Source organism: Mus pahari, chromosome 19, assembly GCF_900095145.1.
Source record: "Mus pahari chromosome 19, PAHARI_EIJ_v1.1, whole genome shotgun sequence".
NCBI classification, from domain to species: domain Eukaryota; kingdom Metazoa; phylum Chordata; class Mammalia; order Rodentia; family Muridae; genus Mus; species Mus pahari.
In genome coordinates, this window is record NC_034608.1 from 23476297 (window position 1) to 23489302 (window position 13006).

Genomic DNA, 13006 nt, shown 5'->3' on the forward strand with positions numbered 1-13006 from the left:
ACCTGAGTCCAGTAGAGCTGTGCAAAGGCATCTGGTACTGCTATGTATGTCTATACCCTGGGAGTATCCTTGTGTGCTGCTCCACAAGGACCTTCTATGTTCTCAGCAACTCTTTTTCTTTAGTGTCAATCCAGGGCTTTCCTGTCCTGATCTTGAGAAATCTGTGAGTAGCTGAACNATATATTTGTACAANTTAGACNCCCATGGCTAAGTNCTAACCTGCAGGATCACAGAATGTGATCTGGTTTGCACAGAGACTGAGTTAAGACAAAGTCACACATCGAAGGCTGGGTTCCTAGTCCTATACAATTGGGTATAGGACTACTCCTAGTCCTATACCCTATAAAAAGGGAAAATCTGGATCCAGGCACATACACAGGCAGAATGTCACGTAGAAATGGAGGTGGTAAAGCAAGGGGATGCTTCTATAACCCAAGGAATGTCATGGATTGCCAGCAACTTTAGAAGTTAAGGGAGATGCTGTTTTGGGATCCTTTCCAGGTCCTCTGGAAGAAACCAATTCTGCTGACCCCTTGACCTAAGACTTAAGCAGGGAATGGCCTTTGCTCTTTTGGGCATCTGGTCTGGGGTCCTGTTAGGGTAGCTCCAGCAAACTTGTAACTTCCCTGAGCAAGTGGTTGGCACAGACCTGTTACTTACTTAATTATAGCTCCTCTGTCCCTATATTACATTTACTACAGTCTCACATACTACACTTTACCCAANTAATTCCATGAGGGTAAAACTTTGATGATCACTGTTTTATTCAGCACCTAGAACAGAGTTGGGGGGATACTGGCATCAAGTAAATACCTGCTGAATGACCCAACCACAGTTACTTGTGATGTGAACACATATAATAAATTCTAGTGCTCCAGAGATGGGGGCAGGGGATAACAAGTTCAAGGTCAATATGGGCTATATAGTGAAATCCTGTCTCAAAAACAAAACAACAACAAAAAAAAGAAACAAAACTATAAAAGCCCCAAATCGCCAGGCAGTGGTGGCGCACGCCTTTAATCCTAGCACTTGGGGGCAGAGGTAGGCGGATTTCTGAGTTCGAGGCCAGTCTGGTCTACAAAGGGAGTTCCAGGATAGCCAGGGCTATACAGAGAAACCCTGTCTCAAAAAACCAAAGAAAAAAAAAACAAAAAAACAAAAAAACCCAAAACCAAAAAACCAAAACCAAAAAACCCCACCCCCCCAAAACAAAACAAAACAAAAGCCCCCCACCCAAAAGAAACACAAGAAAAGAACACAAGAAAAGAACAAAAAGAAACAAAAAACACAATAGGCAACTAAAATAAATGCACCACTTCCCAGGGCTCTGTGCTATAATTTAAGTTCCAGGTGCTTATCTTGTGCTGAGAAACTGCTAAACTGGTGTTAAATGCCAGTTGCCAGACATCCACTTTCAAGCTCTAGCTTTGCCCATCCTTCCACCCTCACCCTGGAAAAGCCATTTCATTTACTGGAGAAGAAGAAGAAAAGTCAGCTTCCCATCCTAAACTGGGCCTCACATTCTGTAAGATGTTTTGTGGAAGGATCTAGGATTCCCTTTGTTAAGTGTGAGTTGTGTGAATCATGTGGCTCTAGCAGGCCTGTGGCTCTGCACCTGAGCCTGACCAGTCCATCTCCTCTCTGTAGTTGCCAGTCTGTTACAGAGAAAAGATAGATGGTTAGGCATAGAGATGCAGAATAGGTCACTCTGCTCTCTGCAACCAGAATACAACACCAGGACCAGTCACAGCAGATAAGTTAGCTATTAAGAGCTGTGATCTGTGGCTGGTTAGGATGTGCTTGTAAGCAAAGCCTTCAAAAAAATTACCCAAGTGCAGGGGCAGCAAGGTAGGGACAGAATGTGCCTGGTTTCTGGGTCTCTACCAGCACAGCGGCTCTTGTTTGGCACCCCATTCATGAATAACACACCTAGCACCTGTAGGTACTGAGTCTAGAGTACTCTTATACCCCATTCTGGTCTAGTTAAGGTTTTTCCTCCAGAGCAACATCTCTTTACCTTAATGGTTTTGGACTGGAGTCTTAAGCCGTTCAGTGTGCTGATTGCTCTCTCTGCATCTTTTGCAGTCACATAGTTCACAAAACCGTAGCCCAAGCTGTGTCCTATAAGAGAGAACATGACATTGGTAAACTAGCTTCCCATAATGAACAGGTGAAGGGGAGGTACATGGGCAAGGTCAGGGTAACACAGTAAAATGCCAAGGGAGGCACACTGGGAAACCACTNTTGAGATGGTGGCAAACTTTTTCTGTGCAAACTTGTACACCTTTACAACTAACAAAGGTAACCTGTAATTAAAAGTTCCTTAAAAACTGGGCCAGTAGCCAGGCGTGGTGGCGCACGCCTTTAATTCCAGCACTCGGGAGGCAGAGGCAGGCGGATTTCTGAGTTTGAGGCCAGCCTGGTCTACAGAGTGAGTTCCAGGACAGCCAGGGCTACACAGTTAATGTGCTTGCTGCCAAGCCTGATGACCTGGGTTCAATCCCTGAGGCCACGTGGTAGAAGAACTGAGTTAAGTTAGTCTCTGACACACGAGCTATTGTGCATGTGCATACACACAAAATAGACACCTTGTTTCTTGAAGAGGAATAAAAAGTAATGATGTGTTACTACTGACAGCATCTTGTAAAATGTTGCCTAGTAGTCCCAAAGGTGCCGGCTGTGCTATGAAGCCTGACAGGAGAGAAGGCAGTGACCAGTGGCTATAGTCTGTTAATTTCTGAAACCTGAATTCCCAGGGAGAAGGCCTACCAGGCTCTGGCACCATCTAGGACTGGTTCCCTTTCTTTCCTTAGTATAGAGCAACTGGGCTCAGTGAAGCAGTGGGGAAAAGCTGAACTGAGAGTACACTAAGCCTGCTAAGTGGCCCTGGCCACAGGTTCACAGTCCTGGCCTAGCGCGCCCCCAGCTCTTCCTGGAAGCAGAGTATTATAATATGTCACCAGCATAAATTTGTAATGAGAGGTGAGAGGCATAAAAATTAAGGTAGCAACAAAAGATCCCAAATACTCAGGTCAGGAAGGAACACCCACTACCTGGGTATGGACATGGCATGTAGGGAGAGGCTGAGGAAGAGGTACTGGAGTGCTAGTCGGGAAGGAGCCTGAGAGGATGTCTAGCCATGACAAACTTGACTCACATCCTTGAAGCTCATGCAGACACTTCATTCTGTTCTGGGTACCTGAGAGAGCAGCTGTAAGACAAACCCATTGGACGCAGAGACCTTTGTGTTGAGAGTCTGCTGCAATCAAAACCCAGGAAGTCATCTCCTCTGCTGATAACAAAACCAGAACAAACTAGAAAACCTATTTTCTTTAAGTTGTATTGGCACTTTTCCAACATTTTATTTTAAACCTTGTCTTACTATATTTGTGTGCACCCATGCCACAGCAAGTATTTGGAAAATAGGCACATTTCAAGAATCTGTTTTGTCCTTCCACCATGGTGATCCCAGTACAGAACTCAGGCTGTCATGCTTGGACGTAGAGCTTTCACCTGCAAGCCATTTGTTAACTCGCCTTACTCAAATACTGCTTTTGCTTTTTGAGACAGGGTTTCTCTGTGTAGTCTTGGTTTTCCTGGAACTTAATCTGTAGACTAAACTGGCCCCAAGATCACAGAGATCCACCTCTCTGTCTCTCAAATGTTGGGAGTAAAGGCACGAACCACCATGCCCAGCAGACATTTTTTAATGCCAATTTTAGATTTACCAAAAAAAAAAAAAAAAAAAAAAAGGCACTAAACAAATTACAAGTTCCAGCTTGCCCCCACCACCCTCCTTTATTAGAAATATCTTCTATTACCATGGCATATTTTATACAGTGACAAGTACTTGTTTAATGTTAACTAAAGAGTCATACTTAATTGCTATGCCTTTAGTTTTTCTCATTGATGCCTCTTTCTGCCCTAGGACCCCACACAACCTTTAGTGTCATTCCCCCTAGCCCCCAACCCCCAAATTCCCCTGGGTATTACATCTCAGAGCATTCTTGCTTTTAACAAAAACAAAATAAAACAAACAAACAAAAAAGCCACTCCCCAACCCTATTTTCTGTTTATAGGTATTTAGCCTGTATGTATATCTGTAAATTATGTATGTATAAAGCCCATGGGGGCCAGAAGACATTGTCACATTCACTGGAAGTGGAGTTATAAATGACTGTGAGCTGCCATTTGGGTCTTCTGGAAGAACAGCTAATATTCTTAACTATTGAGTCTTCTCTCTAGCCCTGTCCTTGCTTTTGATAACTTTCATAGTTTGGGGGCCTGATCTGTATCTCATGTACTGTTCCTTAACCTAGTTTGTTTTGTATTTTTCTTTCATTNGCTATAGTAATTAAGTTTGGGGGAGGAAGGCCACAGAGGTAAAGAGCTCTCATGACAGCCTTTCAAGGGCCAAGTGCATATGCTACCAACAAGGCTTTATTACTACGCACACTGGCTTAGATTACCTGGCTAGGGTGGTCTGTGAGGTGACTCTCTTCCACTATCACATTGNTCCGACAGATGATACTGCAAAACCAGTCCTAAATTATGTTTTCTCTTTGGGGCACAGAAACTACATACGTTATCTGCAATTTTTCAAAGGATACCCTCCCTCTCGAAGTCTTTATAGAGATCCACATTTCATTCAAAAAAAACAAAACAAACTGTGTGTGTACTCATGTACTTTATGTGTGTCGAGCCCAGAGATTGATGCAGGGCAGATTCCTTAATCATGCATCCTCTCTTTTTTAAGTTAAAATGTTTATATATGGGGTTGGAGATGGTTAAGAGTACTGGCTGTTTTTCTAGAGGACCTGGGTTCAANTCCCAGCATCTATATGGCAGCTTACAACTGAATATAATTCCAGTTCCAGGGGATCCAACACCTTTACACAGACATATATGCAGATAAAAGACACCAATCACATGAAGTAAAAATTCATATTTGAATATAATATGTTTCGATAAATCTCTTCTATCCCCATCTCTCCAATTCCTCTCCATCTCTTCCCCAGGTTGACCAGCAGTTCCCAGTTCCTAGAAGCACATAGAGCATGGCAAATCAGAAAGCGGAGACATCTTTTTGGCCATCACCATTGTATGTCTGGAAATGCAAGATTCTGGTCCAAGTGTAACACAAAACACTTAACAAGGTGACATGCATGCTACCTCCATGTGGAGGCTTCTCCAGTACAGCAGCCCCACCCCACCCCCCACCCCGGTATCTGGCCTCTGACCACCAGTAACATCTAGGAACTTTTTTAAGAGAGTGATATTGATGCTGGGCCAGCCAGAAAACAGGTGGCAGAATTTTGTTCCTACAGCTCCTCCTAAAAGAGGGAGGGGGTACAACCAGCACCTGGGACAGGTCTCAGACCTTGGAGCCATGATTTGTTCAATCTTTATTCTTTATATCTATTACCCCTTCTGATTTCTTTTTTCCCTCTTGTCAAACTATTATTCCTATCTGCAGAGCCTTGGTCACTTGACCCTGACTCTAGGCAGATCTCAATACTCAAATTCCTAGCAGACAATGTAGAAGCTTCGTTTGTTCCCAAATACTGCTGCTCCCCAGCCCTCAGGCCCCTTTCAGGCTGATCTCTCCTTTCTCCAAAGGAAGACAGAACTCTAGTCAACAGAAGCAACAGGAATGAGACGTCCAGTGTCCTCAGCCTCAGGCTGAAGAAAGATTTCAGAGTCTAGATGTCCCACTGTTGTATACACANTCACTTGGGAACCACTACTTCTCCCCATCTTGAAGTCTCCTACAAGTTGCCTACTAAGTGCTGACTGTCCACTCTAAAGCTCCTCTGCAGTTTTACTATCCCTATGCCACAGTGTCAGAAGAGCCGATGGTAAAAGAGATCAGCCTCATGAACAGAAAAGACAAGAAAGCAAAAAAGCAGTGGTTCCTGCAAAAGAAAAACAGGCGCTGTATTCCAGGTCAGGAGGGATAGGGTGCACTCTGTTGCTTGAGCATAGTAGGGTAGAGATGCACGTAACAGGTACTTAAGAGGTACAATGGTCTGGCCACACCAGAGTTGGGTAGAGATGTGAAGAAACCCAGATATACTGCATCTATCTATCTATCTATCTATCTATCTATCTATCTATCTATCTATCTATCATCTATCTATTTTTGAGACAGGGTCTTGCTATGTAGCTTTTGGCTGACCTCAAACTCAAGAGATATATGCCTGCTTCTGCCTCCAAAATGCTGAAATCAAAGTTATTTAGCTTCACACCTGGTCAGGTTTTTTTTTTTTTGGTTTTGCTTTTAAAATAAGGAGCAAAGATAAATCATGCTGAGGGACAAATAGTAAAGCTGGCAAAGTGTGAAAAGGTATTCTTGTAAAAGGAAAATTGTTCAGTAGTCCTGAGAGGTGGACTAGGCACATTTGGAAAATAAACAAGTCAGTCCAGGTTGAAGGTGAGTGTGGTACACAGCAGGTGTGGATTCAACCCTGACCAGAGGTCCATGACTATGAGATGAGAAGGGAAAATATGGAACCATGAGGGTTAAAGGCTGACTCCAATTCCTCAAAGGACATATAAGACAGCTACAGCTTGCATAGCAAGCTCTGATATCAAGTAGCTGATGAAATGACACCCGCACCTTATGTTTGTAGATGGAAGTGCCAACAGCAAATACAATGACTCCAACAAGGAGCTTGACCTGGCTGCCCAGAAACATTGGAACTTCCCAACCAACACAATGAAAATTCTCTTTACCCTAGTCACTCTGTCCCCTTCCTGCTGCCCAGCTGACCCATAGTATCAATTTGCAAAACGAATATATTGGACTTCATAATGTCAACCTCAGTGCAGGATGGCTTGTTATGAAAATCCACAAGCCAGCACTTACAGTGACTAGACAGAGTCACAGAAGGCTTACTCCAGTCAACAGAGCCTAGACCTTGAAAGGAAGTCTGGAAGGAGGAAAGGCTAGCCAGCTAAGAGGCCACAGCAACAGGGTAGGTAAAGGGAATGATGTCCTGGGCAGGATTACTCTAGTGGGAGAGGTAGGACAAGGTAAATCTATAGAAGCACTGAATTCTGAGACCTGGTGCTTCTGAGCAGAGCTACTGTATAGACAGTGGTATTATCAGCTAAGACAAAGACACAAATTAAATATCAGTATGGTGCAGATCTCAGGAGAGCTATCTGGTCAGGAGAGTGAACAAACTAAACTCAGCCTGATTAACTCTGGAAAAGGGTCATGGGATAATCTGAAGCTCAAGGCTGTGGAAAGGAGCAGCTGCAAAAGACAAGAGTGGCTTTGAGGGCAGACAGACAGCCACAGGAAGAGGATGATTCTAGAAGGAAGTACAGAGAGGGAATTTGACACTGACAGCCTGTAAATGGGAGGACAGCATACCATGGTGGTTCTCACACCAGAGCTTTTTTGCTTCCTACAAGAGTCAAGATAATGTCTGGAGACATACTTTAATGTTCACAACTTAGATGGTGCTGACCGTTTCAAGTGAGTGGGCAGAGGCTAGAAATGCTGTATAACATCCCCCAGTGTATAGCCATGCACAAGATAGCAGTATCCAGCCCCAAATTTCAAAGTGCTAGAGAACATCAGGGAGCCTAAGAAGATAACTGAAGCCCTGGCTTGATGATCCTCAAGAGACCCAAGGAAAAGTGTACTTGGCTAGTTCATGGGTCACGAGCAGCCAGGGAGGAAAGGATCAAGGCAGAGAGGAAACAGTTGTTAGTTCTTCTGTGTAATGGTAGGTGGTCATCAGACCTGAGTGAAAACTAGCTGAGGGCTGGAGGAAAGAAAACACAGAAAGGTTATGAAGGACGGGGCTACCCACTGTGCCAATGAGCAGGCCTGGGACTACAGCATACCTAGCTAGCTAGATGTAAGAACTGTCTTACTGGGATGGGCAGGCTGAGATCCAGCTAGAGAAAAGCAAACACAGGATTAGGCAGTAGTGCCACTGAATGACAGATGAACAGTGAAATTTGAAAGCAGGAGAAGTAAAGTAAGGGCGGGATGAGTGTCTCAGATATGGCACTCACTGAACTGGAATGAAAGGCTGCTAGTAAGACACTACTGAGTTTAGCAGGTACTGTCTCCACAAATCCCCACATGGTCTGCAGATCAGAGAGAAGCCCTGTATCTGGGAATTCAAATCACTTTCTAATCCCACTTCTGCTTCTGTGGTAGTCTGAATGAAACTGGCCTCCACAGACCCTTAGGGACTGACACTATTAAGAGGTGTGGCCTTGTTAGAGGAAGTGTGTCACTGAGGAGGTGGGCTTTTAGGTTATATAAGCTCAAGCTACGGCCAGTAATCCAGTCTTTCCCTGCCTGCCTTTGGATAGAGATACAACTCTCCCTCCTCCAGCACCACATCTGCTCGGACACTGCCATGCTTTCCACCATGATGATAATGAACTAAAACTCTGAGTGGTTCCTGTGGCCAGCCATCAGACAGGCTGTACAGGGTTATACAGTGAAAAGGGTATTCAGGTTACTGGAAAACTGTTGAAGGTTGATGAAGCAAGGCAATGAATATACCAGATTGAGACTGAATACATACTTTCTGTTCATACATTCCTGAAGTTTCCATAATATCAAAAAAACAAAACAAAACAAACAAACAAAAAAACCCCAAAACAAATAAACAAAAACCTTAAAAACCCTTTAGAATCCAGATACCTACAAACTAGATGATAGCTGGAATGCTTCAAAGTATTGCTTGTTTCTCCAACCAGTCAAAGTAGAGAAGGGGAGCCAGAGAGGGCAGGAAGGAGAAGAAAGAAGACGGTAGTGACTTGAGGATAATTCTTATCCAACAAAGAAACAAAGCAGGACTTCGCAGCACTAAGCTCCNGAAGCTACACTCTCAGAACCTGGCCTTTTACAAATACCCAAGAGGTAGGTAGGTCTAGGCATCACTTAGAAGTGCCACTGGTGGGCTGGAAAGATGGCTCAGCAGTTAAGAGCACTGACTGCTCTTACAGAGGTCCTCAGTTCAATACCCAGCAACCATATGGTGGCTCACAACCATCTGTAATGGGATCTGATGCCCTCTTCTGGTGTGTTTAAAGAAAGCTACAGTGTATCCATGTAAATAAAATAAATAAATCTTTAAAAAAAATCTTATAAAAAAAAAGGTGCCACTGGTTACTGAATGGATGGGAGCCTAGAGGCCTAAGAGTCATACCATGAGAGAGCTGAAGCACAACGCTTTCAGGTGTCTTGCTCCTGACTCCAGAGTTCCAGCTGGTGAAAGGTTCAATTGTGCATGAAGGCCTGCATCCTCAAGGACAGGCTTGTCAGTGCTGGCCTAGCAGGGTCCCTTCTACCTGTGCAGACTTGATCAGTCTGCACAATTATTTGGCTCCATACACTTATCAGAGCACTCCATTGTGCTACCCCTCCATTTTTCCCCTTTCCCCTCTCATTCTGCACATGTGCCTTTTTTGATTGTTGTTGTTGTTGTTGTTATTGTGAGAGCGTTTCTGTCTATCTGGCCCTGGCTGTCCTGGAACTCACCAAGGCCCACCTGCCTCTGTCTCCCGAGTCCTGGGATTAAAGGCGTGCACCCCCCACACCTGGTATGTGTTTTAACTTACGAACACTCCAAGATCTTTTGGGGGAACCTTACCTTCAAATTTTCTCAAGATGTATTTTATTGTTAATTATGGATTTTTATGTGTGTAGGGGTGATGGTGTTATGTGCACATGCGTGTGTGCCTATGAGGTCAGCAGAGAGCATTAGTTTCCCTTAGCTGGAGTTACATATGCAGTAAGCTGTCTGATGTGGGTGTGAGGACCAAACTCTGCTCCTCTGCAAGAGCAGCAAGTGCTCTTAACCACTGAACCAGCTCTCTAGGATACTCCCCCAACCCCACCCCATCTCTGTCCAGTCTTATACTGGGGCTGAAGAAAAGTATCTGAAGTTAAAGGAACAAAACTTTATTTATAGCTATAGTTTCTAGCCTGAAGCCTATTCTGTACTAAGGAATTACCAGCAAGGAAGCCAATGAGTAACAGCATAGCCAACCATGACTCCTTTAAGAAACCTCTCAGGCTCCTTACCTGCTACTTTATCCCGAATAAGCTTTGCAGATTCAACCTCGCCAATGCTGCTGAACAGACTTCGTAGTTCCTCCTGGGTCATGTTCTGAGGGAGGTAGTTGACAATTAAATTCGTTCTCCCAATGTCATCCCTGCAGTCTTCCGCCATGTGGTCTTCATAACCATTAGACATTGTATTATTTAAAAATCTGCAAAGGAAAGTAAGATCAGGTAAATTCTAGATAGTCATCTGGGTATGTGAAGGCAGAGATAAATGACTACATTTTGCACTTAAGGGATTTTCTTTTCTGCACTAAAAGATCAACTACCGGGGAGATGATTCAGTTCATAAAGAGCTTGCTGGCACAAACATGGAGATTTGAGTTCATATCCACAGCACCCATAATAAAAGTTGGATGAGTTAGTACATACCTATAATCCTAGCACGGGGAGTTGGGAACATGATATGGGGACCCATGGAACTCTATGGCCAGCCAGCCTCGCTGAATCAATAAGCTTCAGGTTCAGTGAAAGACCCTGTCTCAAAAAAATAAGGTGGCATATATGTGGTAGACACCACCATACACTTCACCACAGCCTGTGTATCCCACCCTGATCTTGTTCTGAGCCTTACTGACAGCACTCTTTGGGTAGGTTGTGAAACTTTAAGAAGTGAAGCCGCTGGGGGTGGGCTTTGAGAGTTTTTGTGCCACATCCAGTTTGCTCTCTGAGCTTCCTGAATGTGGAGAGAGATATGATTTTGCACTTTCCTACTCTGGCTGCCTGCTGTGACATATTCCTCACCATTATGGACTTTAAGCTCCAGTAAACTTTCTTTTGTTAGTTGTTTCTGGTCATGGCATTTTAATACAATGTGATAGAAGTCACTCTATAGTGATCTCTCTCTGGCTTCCACATAAATTTGTACCTTCACATCCATACACATGCACCCACCCATAAGAACACACACACACCATATCCACCTACCTATATTCATACAAGGAGATCAACTATGCTTACAGACAGCTGTTTTATCGATAATAATCTAAAAAGAAATGAGTTATTAAGTCACAAAAAGGCAAGAAGCTAGATAGATAATTGTTCTAACATTGAGCCATGTCCCCAGCCTTAATTTTCCTTTTACCTTGTGTTGCTCTATCACTGAGCTAAACCCAGACCTTGGCTGGGAGGCAGTGTGTGTGTGTGTGTGTGTGTGTGTGTGTGTGTGTGTGTGTGTGCTGGCGGGCAGTAGGCTCTGGGATGAAACCTAGGGACTCGAGCATGCTAGGTAAGCACTCTGCCACTAATCTACATTCTTCTCAGCTCAGTAAGCAAGGCCTTTAAATGCATATTATTAAGTCAAAGAAAACAGTCTGCAATGCCATACTGTATGACTTATCAATAAAAGGCAAAACTACAGGGATAGTACTAAGTGTGTATGATCCCAACACTTTAGAAGGCAGGATTTCGGGCTGGAATGATGGCTCAGTGTTTAAGAGCACTGACTGTTCTTCCAGAGGTCCTGAGTTCAATTCCCAGCAACCACATGGTAGCTCATAACCATCTGTAATGGGATCTGATGTCCCCTTCTGGTGTGTCTGAAGAAGAAATGAAATAAATAAGCTTAAAAAAAAAAAAGTCAGGATTTCCAGGCTATTCTTGGCTANATATCAAGGTGAAAGCCAGCATGAGATATTAGAGACCCCAGNTAACCAAACAAAACATACACTCCTAAAACAACAAACAAAACCGCGTCTGCAGAGATGAATCATAACTTGCTGTTCTTAAACATGATCCAAATTTGGTTCCCAGCCCTTACAAGGTAGTTTACAGTAATCTGTAATTTAATCTGACTTCTTTTAATCTCTGTGGGTAGCAGGCATACATATAGTACAAATACACATGCAGGNAAAACACTCATATACATTAGTGTGAATTGCAGGCCTCAGTTATTACANAATATGCCAATGTTGTTTCATTAACTGCAACAAATGTATTTAACTGTAAGATGTTTGTAATAGGGAAAAGGTTGTTGGGGAAGGATATAAAAGGAATACAATTGTTATTTTTTGAAAATTTATTTTTATGTGTATGTTTTGTCTGCTTATATATAAGGGCACTTTATGTATANCTGGTGTCTGTGGAAGCCAGAAGAGGGGGTCAGATTACCTGGAATTATAAACTGGAATTATGGATAATTGTAAACTACCATATGGGTGGTAGGAATCAAACCTGGGTCCTCTAGAAGTGCAGTAGGTACACTTAATTCCTGAGCCATCTCTCTAGCCACCCACTTCTTTACATTTTAAGATTACATTTATTTAGTGTGTGTGTGTGCGCGCGCGTGCGCGCGCACGCGCGCGCAAAAGCAAGGAGGTCAGAGGAAAACCTGCAGGAGTCAGTTCTCCCCTTCCTTTGAACTCAGATCACACTTAGCAGCAAACGCCTTTACCCACTGAACCATCTCACTGGTTCCTCACTAGCATCTTTATAATCTTTTCTGTAAAACTAAAATTGCTCTACAAAATAATTCTATTAACACAAAACAAATCTTAANTTCAACCATGTTCACAACATTTTTTTGTTTTTTAAAGNCAGTTTCACTTTTAAGCCAGGCTGGCCTGGAATGAACTATGTAGTTCAGGGTGGTCTTAAACATGATGATCTCCCTGCCTCAGCTTCCCAAGATCTAGGATTACAGGTATGAGGTTTCACACCTGGGTAAGAGGACTTTGTGCAATAGGTGTCTAATGTAGCATAAGATGGCCTACAAGTCACCAGGTGGCTGAGACTGGATTTAAACTTCCGATCCTCTTGCCCCTACCTCCCAAGTGCTATGATTACAGGTATGTACTACCTGGNCTGGTTTAGTAAGAGGATCTCTGAAGAGAGGTCTAGAGATGTAGCTCATTAACAACATGCACAGGACCTTGGGTTCTATCTCTAGTGGATGAGTAAACTTAT

The 13006-nt window shown here is 43.5% G+C and overlaps 1 protein-coding gene across 1 annotated transcript in view; it reads right to left on the reverse strand.

The window, feature by feature from the left end:
* Elavl1 (ELAV like RNA binding protein 1) overlaps nt 1-13006 on the reverse strand; it is a 35935-nt gene that overhangs the window by 15506 nt on the left and 7423 nt on the right. The window contains exons 2-3 of the mRNA XM_021218940.2: nt 10064-10251; nt 2018-2121 (exon numbers count right to left, since the gene is read on the reverse strand). Of these exons, the coding sequence (XP_021074599.1) occupies nt 2018-2121; nt 10064-10235 (276 nt within the window). The 5' untranslated portion in view covers nt 10236-10251. The remainder of the gene's footprint in view (nt 1-2017; nt 2122-10063; nt 10252-13006) is intronic.